This window comes from Lutra lutra, chromosome 4 (genome assembly GCF_902655055.1).
Source record: "Lutra lutra chromosome 4, mLutLut1.2, whole genome shotgun sequence".
Classification (NCBI taxonomy): Eukaryota; Metazoa; Chordata; class Mammalia; order Carnivora; family Mustelidae; genus Lutra; species Lutra lutra.
This window is the reverse complement of record NC_062281.1, coordinates 15,655,850-15,670,467: the sequence shown is the minus strand read 5'-3', so window position 1 is coordinate 15,670,467 and position 14,618 is coordinate 15,655,850. Positions and strand designations below refer to the sequence as shown.

General features: G+C 53.6%; 1 protein-coding gene across 2 annotated transcripts; it reads left to right on the top strand.

The window, feature by feature from the left end:
• Positions 1 to 3,046: 3,046 nt before the first annotated feature.
• Positions 3,047 to 10,558, top strand: TRIB1 (tribbles pseudokinase 1). 2 transcript variants are annotated; one of them, XR_007126837.1, is made up of 4 exons: positions 3,047 to 3,406; positions 5,420 to 5,712; positions 8,146 to 8,964; positions 9,294 to 10,558. XR_007126837.1 is itself a non-coding variant. In XM_047727355.1 (3 exons), the coding sequence occupies exons 1-3, from the start codon at positions 3,047 to 3,049 to the stop codon at positions 8,609 to 8,611; spliced, it is 1,119 nt and encodes a 372-aa protein (XP_047583311.1). In that variant the 3' UTR covers positions 8,612 to 10,558. The 2 variants fall into 2 exon arrangements, 1 of the variants encoding a protein (XP_047583311.1); XM_047727355.1 differs by having other exon boundaries at positions 8,146 to 10,558.
• The last annotated feature ends 4,060 nt before the right edge of the window (positions 10,559 to 14,618 follow it).

Here is a 14,618-nt window from a genome sequence, read left to right as displayed (position 1 = left end):
CAGAGGAGCTGCGGCCAGTGCCCGGGGCAGAGAGAAAGGGAAGCAGTAGCAGCTCCCCACCTTCCCATCTCCCTCTAGGCCCTCTCACTCGGAAACCAGGCTGGAAGCTAGTGGGTAAGAAAGCATGGAAACGAGTTTGCCAGGGTCAGTGCTGTGCAGGGGAGGGTAGGGGATGGCTCAGAGAGATCTAGGATGGCCCCAGAGACTGGCTGGGGGTAATGGGAAAAGGGCAGATTCAAGGGGAAGTGAGTGCCCAGGAGGGTGGGTGGAGTGAGTGCCGGTGATGCTTTCTCCCAGAAGACAGAGAAGGAAGTGCACCCCTTGGAGGAAGGTGCTGCTGGCTCATGTTGAGTTTGTCTTCCAGGTGCAGATGCCCAGTTGGTAGATCAGTGGCTCTTAAATACCCGCACGGAATGAACTGAAAGGAGGAAAACCTCAGGTAGGCTCTGTCCTGGCCACAGGACCAAGGGCAACCTCCTCAGCACGGCCCGGGAGCCCTTCACAACTTCTAAAGCTCCCACCACCCTTGCTTGACTCTGAGCCAACCTTTCTTCCCCTGATAGCCGCCATTCATACCACGCCCCCTCCCCCAGCAAGGATCCCACAGTCCCACACATCCACCCGTGTCAAACACTGCCTTCTAGCTGGCACTCCTCCCTAGTGCTCTTCTCTCCCAAATACACTGTAATCTCTCCCTTGGGTCCCCATGAGTGCTTAAGAGCCTGAAAGCTCCACCGCTCACTAGCTACTCCAATCCAGCAAGGAACTCAAACCGTTGAAGGCTTCTTCTATGAAATGGGGCAACCCCCACCCCCCAGGCCAGTTGTAAAACCAAAGCGAGGTATTATGTGTAAAATGCTAAGAACAATGCCGGACACATTACAGACCTCAATTAATGTGAGCACTTATTCTCTGCATTTCCAATGTCTAATCCCCAGCATCTGGCCCTTAGTAGATGCTTAATTAGTGTTTGTTGAATGAATGGAGATTTAATATGTAAAAGAATTTATCCTTGGGGCTCCACCTCGTTTTAGAGAATTAAGCGTTGAGCAGGAGTGCAGAAGTCGCTCTGAAATAGTTATCTGTGTTGGGTTGTCCAGAGACCCGAAACTGACTTGGTTCTCTCAAGAAAGAAAAACGGCAGATTTTAAATTATTTTCTCATGGAAGTTTCTTGGTGCAGGGTCTGGCACACATTTCATGCTCACCCAAATCACGCTGCACGAATGTACGCACACAACCTGGCAGGGATGTGCACACAACCTGGCAGGGATGTCCGGGTGTAGGCAGTATCACAGTTGGTGGCCACAATGACTTCTACTCCCCTACCCGCCCACCACGGAACCCGGGCTGGCACCGGGGCCCCAGACCCTGCTGCGCGTGCGGAGGCCGGGGAGGGGGCAGGAATCTGGCGGCAGCCACGTGGGCCCCTTCCGCCTGTTTCCCACATCCTTTGTTTCCCACCGGCCCGGCTCAGGAAGCTCTTTCTGCGAGTCACCGCGAAGGGGCGGCCGGGGAGTCTGGAGAAGCTATTTCCGTGCAATCGGGGAGGGCGGCAGGCGCGGGAGGGGCGTGGAGGTGGAGGCAGCGCAGAAGGCCCAGTGTTTGCTTTTATTTCATCCAACAGAAGGTTCTATTTGTGGAAGCGAACAGACGCTGGGGATTAGAGCCGGGAGGGGGAAGGAAAAGGGAAAAAAAAAAAAAAAGCCACATCCACTACCACGCATAGGTCTTCCCCGGAACTACCGCGTGGGGGTGAATGACTGATTCTGGAATTCATCACCTTTCCTATCCTCCCTTCCTCCGGCGGCAGCCGGGCCTGGGCGGCGCCCACGGCTCCTATCCGAGGTCTTCAGGGGGGCGGCGGTGGAGGGATCCCTGGGGGGAACGGCATAACCATTCCGTGGCAGCGAGCAGCTGGGGCCGAGAACCGTGATGCGCGCGCCCGCAGCCCATTGTGCTCGGTGTGAATGAGGAGCGCGCACCAATCAGCGGTCGCTTCGCCCCCCCGTGGCCCCGCCCCTCCCGCCCACTTCCCCGGGACCCTGACGTCACGGGAACTTTTCCTCCGCCCCCTCCCCGGCTGCTAGAGCCGAGTCCCGGGCCTGCGGGAGGGGGCGCGCCGCCTCCTGCCCATCCCAGCCCGGGGGGCGTGTGCGCGCGTCCCAGCCCGCTCGGGACACACCATCTGCCCGGGAGCGCGCGCAGCCCGGAGCATCCCCAGCCTTCGGGCCACCCCCGTTGCCCCCGCCGACCCAGCTCCACCTCCTCCCCCCGCCCCCCCCCCTTGCTCCGGTCTCCTCCCTCCGCTTCGGTGACTGCTTGCCGGGCGGCAGAGCCAGAGTCGTCGCAGCCACCTCATTGCTCAACCCGGCTTCCCAACTGTTTACACAGCCCGGCCTGTGAGTGTGTGTGTGTATACAGCGTGAGTCACCGAGAGGCGGAGGAGGTGGAGGAAAAGGAGAAGGAGGAGTGCACTGGCCGGGATCGGTGCGGCGCACACACTCACTCACACTCAGTCACTCTCTCCGAGCGCGTCTCGCTCGCTCACACACACGCCGGGAGCCCAGGAGCGCGCAGGATCCCGAGCGCCGCGGAAAAGTTGCTCCGGCTTTCTCTCCGGGACTTCGGGCTTTCGGAAGTGCATTGGCTCCGTGGCTCCGGCGAGCCTGCGGAATCGTGCGCTCGCGGCTCGGGACGTCGGGAACACCAGCCGCCGCCGCCTCTGCCTCCGGGACTGTCGGCGGCCTCGACAACAATAGCGGCGGCCGCCTCCGGCCAGGCGCCCCGATCCGGTGCCCGCGGAGATCCCGGGACCCCAGCCGGCCTCTGCTGCCTCCGAACGCGCGGCCAGCGTGCTTCCCGCGTGCAACGCGAGCGCCCGGGAGCGGCTCCTGCCTCGCCCCCCGTGGGGGCTGAGCCGAGCTCCGTCTGCAAAGTCCATCCCTCCCGCTGGAGTAGGTCTCGGCGCCGGCGCCGAGCCCGCAGCGCCTTCCCGCGCGGATCCCGGGACCTACAAAGCCGGGGCCGCCCCGGCCCGGGACGGGATGCGGGTCGGTCCTGTGCGCACTGCCATGAGCGGCGCCTCGCAGCCCCGCGGCCCGGCCTTGCTGCTCCCGGCCGCCCGGGGCGCCCCTGCCAAACGCCTGCTGGACGCGGACGATGCGGCGGCCGTGGCGGCCAAGTGCCCGCGCCTCTCCGAGTGCTCGAGTCCCCCGGACTACCTCAGCCCCCCCGGCTCGCCCTGCAGTCCGCAGCCGCCGCCCGCCGCGCCGGGGACTGGCGGCACCTCCGGGAGCGCGGCGGGGCCCAGCCGCATCGCAGACTACCTGCTGCTGCCCCTGGCGGAGCGCGAGCATGTGTCCCGGGCGCTGTGCATCCACACCGGCCGGGAGCTGCGCTGCAAGGTAGGCGCCCGGGGTCGGGACCTGCCGTAGGGTTGCGGGGGCGCGGTGGCCGGCAAAGGTGCTTGGGGTCTCGCTTGCCTGAGTCGGGGCCTGCCACCCGCGGTGACTCGAGCGGGGTGGGTTGCATTTGGACCGGTTCACACCCCTTGGGGGATTGAGGGATTTCGGATGGAGCAGTAGAATGGGGGCTCGGCCGGCAAGAGGAAGTGCGGTGTTCAGTGGCTTTATCTCTGTGCTTTGCTTAGCGCCCACTTTAGCGCACGGAGTTCCAAAGAAGTTGTGGAATTGAAATGGATTCCAGGGCCATGCCATTCCCCCCTGCCTCATTTTCCTGGCTTCCCCCGCCCCTTGTCCTGGAAGGAAGCCCTGCAGTGGGTGCCTCCTTGGAGCTTGGAGCAGCTGGCAGCTCTCTCCCGGGGCTCCAAGGCACCTGGGCTCCGCTGTGGGTGGTGAGGGGGTGGGAAGACCGTGTCAGGCTCGCGGCTTGGGGATTCCGGCTTGAACCCGCGCCGGGATGAGAACCTCGTCCTCCCCAGAGAGCAGGTCTGAGGCGGTCTTCCAGCCAGGGCGGGGGATTTGCCCCGCGCAGAAGTGTTGGGAAGCCGGTACCGGCTAGGAAGCTTCGCTTCCGTTCATGTCTTCATTTGCCGGCCAGCGACTTTCTTTTGAACGTGAGAGGTTCCGCTTCGGAGGAGATACAACTCCTGGAGACGGGGTCCTCCGCGTGCTCCTCCAGCGCCTCTAGACGCGGAACATTCCCACAGCCCAGCCTTTGCGAGCCTGACACCCGGCTGCTGCTTTCCAACCGAAGGACAGGGTCACCCCTTGGTTGAAGTCGTTCTTGGGTTGTCCGCAACTCACCTGAACTCCACCCGCGCCCCCCCACCGCCTCCCGCCCCGGTCCCGGGCCTGCTGCTGCCACCTACTGTCCGACCTGAATGAAATTTCAAATGCGCGCTCCAGCCCGGTTTAAGGGCGTGGGGGGGAGGGAGCTTTTCTTCTCCATCGTGGGGCTAAGAGCGGTTTGGGGAGGATATGTGTGTGGGGCGGGGTGGGGGGGGCGGCAGAGAGATTTTTCTAGCCGGGGCCAGGGCAGCCAGACCTCCGAGGTGGGGTGGGTCTGGCCATTGTGCAACCCCTTCCAGTTCCTCTGAACAGATAATAGCTGAATCCAGATGGTGACAGCCCATGTGTCACCGTTTCCAGTTGAGTCTAGGATATGAGTAACCGGACCAAACAAAAGGCCCTTAAAGAGACCAGCTAGTTTCTGAGAGGAGATACTACCCATTTCCCTGGTGAAGGTGGGGGTGGGAGCTACCTTCCCCCCCATGGGGGAGGGTGGGGGGAGATAAACAAATGTAAAAACCAGGGAGACCATCCCATATGCCTCTGGTGACAATTTTAACTCCAGCTGCTTACACCTGAGTCAGACTGTAGCAAGTTAAGGCTGTGTTGTCACAGTCTTTCTACGAGTCATTGGTTCTTCTGACTAATGACATATCTGCATGTTCCCCAGCCCCTGCTTCCACTGCAGAGTCCCCACATTCTGTGCTCTCCGTGCTGAGAGCTTCGGGTCTGCAGCAGGTCATGCATTTTCTACTCCTGGAGATCTGGGGGGGAGGGGGGACCTTATATCTGCTTCTTCCAGCAGCCTCGTCTGCAAACAAGGCAGGCCGCAGAAGGTGTGGGCTTTAGTAAGCTCTCGCTGGGAAGGGGGGGTGATGGCCTCATGAAAGAAGGTAACATATATAGAAGGCAGTTCTTTTAAACCATCCATAGAGTAACCCCGTGGGTATTTGCTAGCCCAGAGCCCTGGGTGGTGCTGGTTTGGGGTGTCAGAGATAGCTGGGGCTGCATACATACAGTGGGGCGGCAGAGATAAGGGGGTGTCATTGAAGGGAGACTTACTGCCAACCGAAGGCCAAAGATTGAGAGCTGCAGTCCAGGATTCAGGGGGACAGCCTCTGCTTCCCTAGCCTCCTAAATTGGGGGGGGGTCACCTTCTCTCTGCAGGTGTTTCCCATTAAACACTACCAGGACAAAATCAGGCCTTACATCCAGCTGCCGTCACACAGGAACATCACCGGCATTGTGGAAGTGATCCTTGGGGAAACCAAGGCCTATGTGTTCTTTGAGAAGGACTTTGGGGACATGCACTCCTATGTGCGCAGCCGGAAGAGGCTGCGGGAAGAGGAGGCTGCCCGGCTCTTCAAGCAGATCGTTTCCGCTGTTGCCCACTGCCACCAGTCAGCCATCGTGCTTGGGGACCTGAAACTTAGGAAATTCGTCTTCTCCACGGAGGAGAGGTGAGCAGCCTCCGCAGCTCCTCATCCGGCCTTTTGGGGCAGGTTGCGGGGTTAGGTGCAGAGTGTTGGTTCACACCAAAGCCGAGGGCTCAGTTGTCCCAGAATTAGTATTTATAAGTCCTCTCCCAAGGAACCACGGCCAAGGATGGTTTATTCTGCATTCTGGTGGATGTGGCCCGGGGACACCTCGGTGCTTCTTTCTGTGGGATGTCACATGAGGACAGGAGGCCTGCCCCACTTCCACTCCAAGATCAAGTTTATTCCCCATTGTGGTCAGAAAGGTCAGTTCTTCTGGAGATACAAATGGCCAACCCGCCCTTCACAACATTGACGCCTAAAGGAAGGTCTCAAATTCTTGCTTATGCCAAGTGGGGTGTTTTTTTTTTTTTTTTTTTTTTTTGTACCTAGGAAGTATCACAGAACTAAACTTGTTGTATTTGCACTCTTCCGCCCTCCTTCTTTGTACCCTATGCCCGTTCCACTTCCGGCTGGCCCCCAGTACTTTCTTCACATTCCCTGGTGACTTTTTAGACCTCTTGTTTGGATACATCTTCAGAAAATAGCCACATTGAATAATACATGGATGTTGGCTCAAATTGGTTGGCTAAATATAGATCATGACTTCCCTCATAAAGGACAGGATGAGCTTGATAAAAGAATAATGAGACATTGAGATTCCGAGTTGAGGTTCCGGGCAAGGGAATTCAGGAAGCTGCAGGAAGTAAACCTTACCTGATTTTAAGAGGTGGGCCACATCCCTTACGGGAAGACTAAGAACAATACACTTTGTAGAATTGTGGAGGGCGGTGCATTATTTTGTTGCAGTTTTTCACGCGGGGCTGCCCCGACCTGTGCGCTTTTACCCATGCCTCCCCATCAAAGGAAAGGGTGCAGGGTTAAGTTGCCATAAAGCAGAGCTTTCTATCAGACCTTGCAATACGTATTGGAACACAAACCGATTAGCAAAGAAAAGCAAAGCGTTTGCAATGGAGAAGTTTCCAATTCCTGGAACATGCTCCTTTGATATGTTGATGTATTTTCTGAAACATGCCTTACACACCTCCTTACTAGCTTTTGAAATCCGCGTTGCACAGGCGCATGTCATGTGCACGGAGTTTGGCAACCTGAGGGTTAAGCAATGGCAGGCTGACGCTATTCGTGTAACCAGCACAGGTGCAGGGTTTTAGTACTACAGCAGCCAATCAGGGGCAGACAGTGTGGGTTGAGTCATATTTTCCGTTTACAGAACCAATGGGTATTTTACATAACGACGGGGAGGTCAGGCTGAGGACATACTGAAGTTAGCACATGTATACTACACTCCAGGGAACAGGAAGGCAGGAAGAAAAAAAAACAACCAGACCTTTGAGAGGAAAAGAAATTGACCCATTAGCCAGTACCAAATGTTTGCATTTGACTTCACAACCAGTGGCTTACTGAAATAGGGCTATTTCAGAGAAGAAGGGAGGAGCACGGTCTGCTACCAGATGATAGAGGCTCCCCACGTGCCTCTGGGCTTTGGGGGAATCCGTGAACCGTGGGTGGCTCGGTCTGAGTAAGGAGGCACCAGCCGCTTCAGATGACAGCCTTTGCCTAAAGATATTTTTTCAGACCTTAGCGGTTACCTGAACCGATAAGCTCCCAACGTGGAAGGAAGAGGGTCAGGTGTTGATGGGCTCTCCGTGTGTACACATGTTCATAGGCCCTGCATCTCTGAAATCCATCAGCCACTTCTGTTTACCCCTATAACCTCTTGGTCCAGGCTCATGCAATTAAACACCCCAATAAGTGTAATTAACATTCCTGGTGCCTTGCCCATCACAGTTACCCCGGCCTGGGCCCAGGTGGACGTGGTTCCCTCTGTGTGTCTATGTCAGCATGCGCAAGAGTGCTGACAATGTGAGCATAATACCAGTGACTTGGGGCCCCATGTCCTGTAGTGCAGAGTGTGGGCCTGGGTAGCCCACAGGGGCATGATAAGCATAAGATGGGCCTGTAGGATGCTCAGCTCCCCGCCCCCCTCCCGCCGCCCCCACTGAAGAAGTAGGATATACTATTCTTCCCTGATAGCTTTGTAAAAAATGTCAGCATTCCCCTAAGACAAGTTCCCACTTCTGCAATGTGAACTTTGTAAATTGTGTAACCCTATTAGGATATCTCTTCTAAGCTCTAGCATAATGAATAGTGTTTGGGGCTTTGCATCATACCCTCCGCCCCAGGCTCTCTCTCGATACTTTGCAAATGTTTATTGCAGTTCGTATTGGTTTGTGAAATCCTGAGTTCTGGGAGGTCGCAGGGCACTGCTTACTGGATGAAGGGGTAAATGGCATTCCCCGGGCCTTTGCTTTTAGTGCCTGTGGGTGCTGTTACAGAGAACGCTCTGTTTTTCATAGCAGCTGATCTGGAAGTAATAGCCCGTTTCCTCTCCTGCAGAAGCCAGCTCAGACTGGAAAGTCTAGAAGACACACACATCATCAAGGGGGAGGACGACGCTCTGTCAGACAAACATGGCTGCCCGGCCTACGTGAGCCCTGAGATTCTGAACACCACGGGGACCTACTCCGGAAAGGCGGCTGACGTTTGGAGCCTCGGGGTGATGCTCTACACCCTCTTGGTGGGCCGCTACCCCTTCCATGACTCAGATCCCAGTGCCCTCTTCTCCAAAATCCGCCGTGGACAGTTCTGCATTCCTGACCACATCTCCCCCAAAGCTCGGTGCCTCATCCGCAGCCTCCTGCGGCGGGAGCCCTCTGAGAGACTCACTGCTCCCGAGATCTTACTCCATCCCTGGTTCGAGTCTGTCTTGCAACCTGGCTATGTCGACCCAGAAATAGGAACTTCAGACCAGATTGTTCCAGAGTACCAAGAGGACAGTGACATTAGTTCCTTCTTCTGCTAATCCCCAAACCTCAGAAACCTCATAATTCTCACACTTGGCATTTCCATTTCTAAAGATGGACAGGCCTTGCGGCGCGCTGCCAGCCAGATACGTGACGGCGTGAAGATTGTAGCTGCTGACCTCAATGTGGCGCCCTCTTCTTCGTTGCGATGAGTGACTGGACGGGTCTGAGCCACGCACGCGCCGGTCGGCTGCCCCGCAAGGTCATTGCCCTTCTCGGCGGTCGCTCGCCAACTGCCGCGCGCTGTCAGACGCGGGGAGGTTCTGCAGCTGCAGAGGCGCGAAGAGTGTGGTTATCTTACAGCAGCACCTGGTCAGGTGGAAGGAACTCGAACATTTTAAAGGGAGAGGAAGTAAGTCTCATGGTGGCATTTTGGGGCAATAACCGTATTTCAACGGGGTGACCAATCATCTGGGCCAATAAACCTGCCATCTTTGAACTTGTCTTTGGGAGCTACCTAGCTTCTCTACTGGAAAGTTCTTTTTTGGGTTTGGGTTAACACACACCCTTTCTTCACACTCACACTTACCAGTGACCCTGCTCCTTTGTGGGAGCAGACTGTTTGAGGAGCGTAGGAGCCTGTCTGCACCACCAAGCCAGACTCTCTCCTCCGTTCCCTGCCAAGACCTCATTTGCACTAATGCCTTCTTTCTGACCTTGAAATGTCCCCTTCTTTGCTAGAAAAGCACTTACCAGCTAACCGTGGAGAAGCATCACAAAAGATTCGAACTCCTGGCTATTTCAGAACTCTGAGCTCAGACCGAGAGACTGCAGATTTGTAAGGTCAACTTGAGCCCTTGGAAACCGGTAGCTTTGTTGGTTCCCCTCAAACGTGTCAGCCTTTAGCCTTTGTTCCCAAGACCATCTCAGGGTGGAGCATTTTGTCCAGGAGAAGAAAGATAAGGGGAGGCTCTCCTCACCTCTCCCAAGAGCAGAAGCTAAACCTCTTCGTGCTTTAAAGAAAGTGAATTTTGGATCGTCTTGGATGATGCTCGGACCCACCTCCAGGACTGTACTTTAACCCTTCATGGATACGGTCTGCCTCTGGCATTGTGCGTGCGTTTGCAGTTTTGCATGACGGGTTGTTCATATTTTAAATTTGGTGTGGTTTACAAATCCGTCTCTGTAATCAGCACCTAGAGCGAAATGGCCCCAAATCTTTAAAGTCGGAAGAGCCTTTAAAAGTATCTTGTCTGACTTTCTTTCCTCTTTCTGTCACCTCCCAAGGCAGAAATTCCCCCCCAACCTCCGCCCCACCCTTGCCCTCCCTTCAGCTTCCTTCAGGTGGGAAGCCGGCCTCTGTTTGAATGCTTCCAGAGATGGGAGCTCACTACCTACAGAAGCTTAGAGCTTAACAGAGAAAACTGCAACTCGCATTAAAAAAAAGCAGAACACACGAAATATCAGTAAATGTCTCAGTGGTTAAACGGGTAAACCAAACATACTGTATTCTGAGAAAATGGCACAAAACCAGGCAGTCATTTTTAAGGGCTACGCCTAGGCAAACACCTAACCTGCATTGTGAGAATGCTGTGTATACCTCACGTACTGTGTACTTTGTATGTATATATATTTTGCCTTTTATACCTTCGGTCCGATATGTTTTGTGGTTCCGGCTCCAAGGCTTGTTTTGTTGTCTGCGTCTGTCTGAATTACCTGCGTGTCTAAAACCACGTGAAATGTGAATGATTATCGGCAATATTACCTTGACAGAATCATGGGACTCGGAGAAGAGGGAGGACAGAGGCCTCTGTCGGACTAACGTGCTCGTGGTTTTTCGACGGTTGTATCTGTGATACGTTACTCGCTGGGGACCCCGGGCTGGCCGGGGCTTCTGCCGGGAAAGCTCGAAACACTAGATCCTTCCTGTACATGTGTATATATGTGAACGGTGAGACGGCCGTTTCTGACTTGTAGAGAAATTTTAATAAACCTGGTTTCGTAAATAGGGGCATGCATTCCTTTTGAGTCTGGTCTGCCTTCCGCCCTGTGCAGCTGCGCCGGGGATGGGAAGGTCTCTGGCCGCGGGCTCTGGAATATCACGGGGGAAACGCACACGACGCGTGACCTTTGGTGGAGCAGAACCCATTCACTTTTTCCATTGAAGTGGGCAAATTCATTTTGATGGGTGAAGCCAGTTTCATGAAATCAGGTGGGTGAGGGCTGTGGTTGGTGCAGAGCCGAGAAACATTTGAAGAGGAGCCATGGAACAATCCCTGTGGCTTTTGGTCTTTTTTAGGTCCGGGAGCCTTGAGAATTTAATGAAAGCTGTGGCGGGGAGGAAAAGTGGACACAGGCAGATTCAAGAGAATTCTGTTACAACTGTTCGAGGTCTGCATGTGTCCCTGAGGGCATCCCAGGCTTCCTGCCGAGAACCAGCCTCCACCCCCCCCAATTAGATTTCATTAAAAAGGCTAATTGATGCATTTCCTTTTTTCCCCTCTAAGTGTAAAACTGGAAATAAAGGGAGGAGAAACTAAAGCGACATGATTTCGAATCACAGAGGTAAAGAGAAAGAAAGAATTCTTATATAATTAGGTTTATAGCTTCTGGGTTACATCAGAATCTATTTTAAGTGAAGTAAATTAGCATTGGGAGTGATTTAAAAAAGACTTTACGCTGTAAAATGTAACAAGTATACAGACAAATGCACTTGAAAGTATTTAGCTCTGAATTTTCACAAGCCCAATGCTGGAAGACTCTGGCAAAACCAGCATCTGGATGCAGATCACTTGGAGGATCCCGGGATCCCCTGTCCCGTCCAGTCCCTGTTGGACACCTGCTCCAAGGGTCACTCCTATGGGGTAGAATTTCAACTTGTTTTCAGAGTGAAAATGAGAATGGAATAAATCAACTCTGGGTTTAAGCAAAGAAGCAAACCGAAGTCACGGATGACACAACTGACTTTTTCTAGGGCTCAGGCTGGGACCGCCCTATGACACTGAAGTAAATTGCAACTCAGGCCTCGTGACCCAGGAACTTAAATGGGAAAAGCACATCAAAAGCAGCGCGGGGAGATGGCCAAATGCCCCAGTAGCTTAGAAACTAGGAAGCCGGGGGTTGGTCTAGGGTCATCCCATGAATAAAACCTTTAAAGCTCGAAGGTCCTGTGGTCTCAGAATACGCAGTGTGGTGTCTCCTTGTTCCAACAAATCTAGACAAGGCTCCGTGGAACTCCTTGGGCACACAGAAGGCTAATACTTTGGACTGCACTGAGCTTTTTAATCTAAGGATTTCAAAACACTTTGCAAGCAATTAAGGTTACAACATATCTTAGTACTGTTGTTACATGTACCAAGTGGAGACAAATATGGGTCAGGATTGGCTGGGATGGCACGTGACGCCACAGATACCTAAATGTAATCTCTTCCCGGGTGGGAACAAATCTGGGGCAATTTCAACCCAGTTGCGCTATAGAAGTTTGGAATGAGTGTGCGAGCACCGTGTGGAAAGCTGGTCACTTTTATTTCCCCTTGTGTCCTCAACCTACTTCTTGGAGTAAATCATGCAAGTAACATCTCCATAACCTTTTGTTCATAGCTCATCTTCTAGAAGGTTTACTCTTGCCCTCCCCCTCCTCTTTCCCCCTTCTATATTCTCAGAAGCTGAGTGAACTAGGCAAGACAAATATTATTTGCTCCATTTTGTAGATGAGAAAACTGAGTCACCGGTGTCTTTCAGTAGAGACTCCAGGGTAAGTGGCTCAGAGCTGGGACTTGAATTCGGGTCTTTGGACTCCTTCCTTGCTCAGTGTTGTTGTTGTGTCTGCACACGGCAGCATAAAAGTCGTCCGGTAGGAGATGATGACTGAAAGAGGTGGTTTGAGGTAAATACAAATACTGAGCTTTTAACCTACTTAACCTCTTCCAAAAGACCCAGTGCATGAGTCATACAGGTGGGAGCATTACCCAAGATGAGAGAGGCAGGATTGAGTAAACACTGTGACTCGCCATGTGCCACGCACTGTGGACCTTTGGGAAACAGATGACCCAGCCTCAGGCCTAGCTCACTGAATGGGAAGCTCCGTGGGGTCAGGGACTGTGACAGTCGTATTCACACCTGGTTCTCCAGCACCCAGCACAGTGCTTGCCACAAGGAAGGTGCCCAGTGCCAGTACAGATGGTTGGACGGATGGGTGGATGGATGGATGGATGGATGGATGTCTTTCAGCAGCTCAGAGAGCCACAACCAAGGAAACAGAAATCTTGGGACCGGGGTCTTGTCCTATCTTGGAATCCCTTCCACCGTATGACCTTGAACAAACAGATCTGCCACTGTAGTTCTCATTTGCTCATCTTTAAACGGAAGTGATACTCTTTGATTTCCTTCTTCCGTCCCTTCAGCTGCCATCCTGGGAAAGCAGAATGATTCCGCGATTCTGTGGAAATAGGTCCCGTAACGATCTTTGCCAGACTGATCATGGGAATAGTTTTGATCTCCCTTTTAAACAGCACAACTGGGTGCCTGGGTTCCTTGTCTAATTTCGCTCTGGGCAAGGAAAGGCATTGCGGCAATGAAGATTATGGAATTGGCTTGTCAACGAGGCTTTGGCAGGGAAAGGGAGGGCAAGTGTTTAGTTAATCACCCCCTCCCCCCGCTGGGGGCGGGGCGGGGGGGGAAAGGAGAGCGGATCTCATTACCAGCCCTGCGGAACCACGCCCATCAGGTTTTGGTGGATTCTGCAAGGATCTCAACTACAGTCGACTTGTGGTTCCTAGAAGAGGTAGAAAGGCAAGATGCAGCCAAACGTCACACCTCAGTCTTCCCAGATGTTTGACGACACGTACCTCACTCTGTCTTCTCAGCAACCTTGTAAGGTGGGTGATCTGTTCCCATTTAACAGATGTGGATGCTGAGACCCAGAGTCTGGACTGTCTGCCCAAGGTTCCTCAGCCAGCGGGGAGAGGGGCAGACTCCAGCCCAGTCCTGGGAACTGCTGGTCTTTGTCCCTTCCTGTCCTGTGCTTTGCAGATTAGGTCAGCGACACAAAGTCTTCTTTTTGGAGTAGCCGTTTTACTGGGACATTTTCTGCCAGGAAGTGTAAGTATGAGGGATTAGTCCTGTTGTCGGGCTATGATTTCTACCAGCTGAGATTATCAATGGGGTGCTCATGGCGTTCTAAAAGGATTAGCAAAGGATTACCTCCTGGCACCCCTATAAAGCAAGCAGTACTACTATTACCCCCTTTGGAGAGATGAAGAGCCTGAGGTTCAGAGAAGGTAAGGGATTTGCCCAAAGTCACACAGCATGGCATTCATTTGCTAATTAACACACCCAAAGCCCTTAAGGCCTCTTGTCCCTTTGTTTTTGGAACTGGGAGGGGACTTTCTAAACCTTACAGACTATTTGTTTAGTCTTAAATGCGGTGTGGTGTCCTGGAACAGAAAGAAGCTGTTAATGGGAAAATGAGTGAAATCTGAAGAAAGTCTGGAGTTGAATGGATACCAATGCGCCAGTGTTGGCTTCTTAATTGTGCCAACTGTACCACGGGAATGATGGGTAACTTTGGAGCAAACCGAGTGAGGGCCTCTGTACTATCTTTACAACTTTCCTATACACCTCAAATTATTCCAAAATGGAAAGCTTATTTATAAAACACATTAAGCCTACACTGCCCCTATTTTCAGTGAGAGGAAATAGAGGCCGAGACCTGGAGGCACGGTCCCTGCGGACCCAGCCTCCCCAGGCCCTGCCCGGCTGCTCTGGCTCCTTGGGGTGCTGGCTGGTGTGACCTTCCAGAACATGTCTAGAGCAGAAGGAGGTGAATGTGAGGTGTTTCCATGGAATGTGTCAGTGACTTTTCTTGCCACGGGACATGACATTTTGAAAAATCAGTGTCTCGGTCTGACCTTTAGACCAGTGACTCCATGAGTGTCTCTGTCAGTTTCCTCATCTGTTCATGGCCGAGCCAGTGGGGGGGCTGTGCTGCTCCCTCACAAACTGTCATTCCATCCCTCATCAGCTCGAAGACCGCGGGGGTGAGCTGGGGAGATGTCCCTGCAAGGA

What these genes read in the sequence shown, in the direction of transcription:
- TRIB1 (XM_047727355.1), top strand. Translation starts at nt 3,047, where the DNA reads ATGCGGGTCGGTCCTGTGCGCACTGCCATGAGCGGCGCCTCGCAGCCC. An exon ending in GCCGGGAGCTGCGCTGCAAG is followed by an intron (nt 3,407 to 5,419) that starts GTAGGCGCCCGG and finishes TTCTCTCTGCAG; the next exon opens with GTGTTTCCCATTAAACACTA. An exon ending in GTCTTCTCCACGGAGGAGAG is followed by an intron (nt 5,713 to 8,145) that starts GTGAGCAGCCTC and finishes CCTCTCCTGCAG; the next exon opens with AAGCCAGCTCAGACTGGAAA.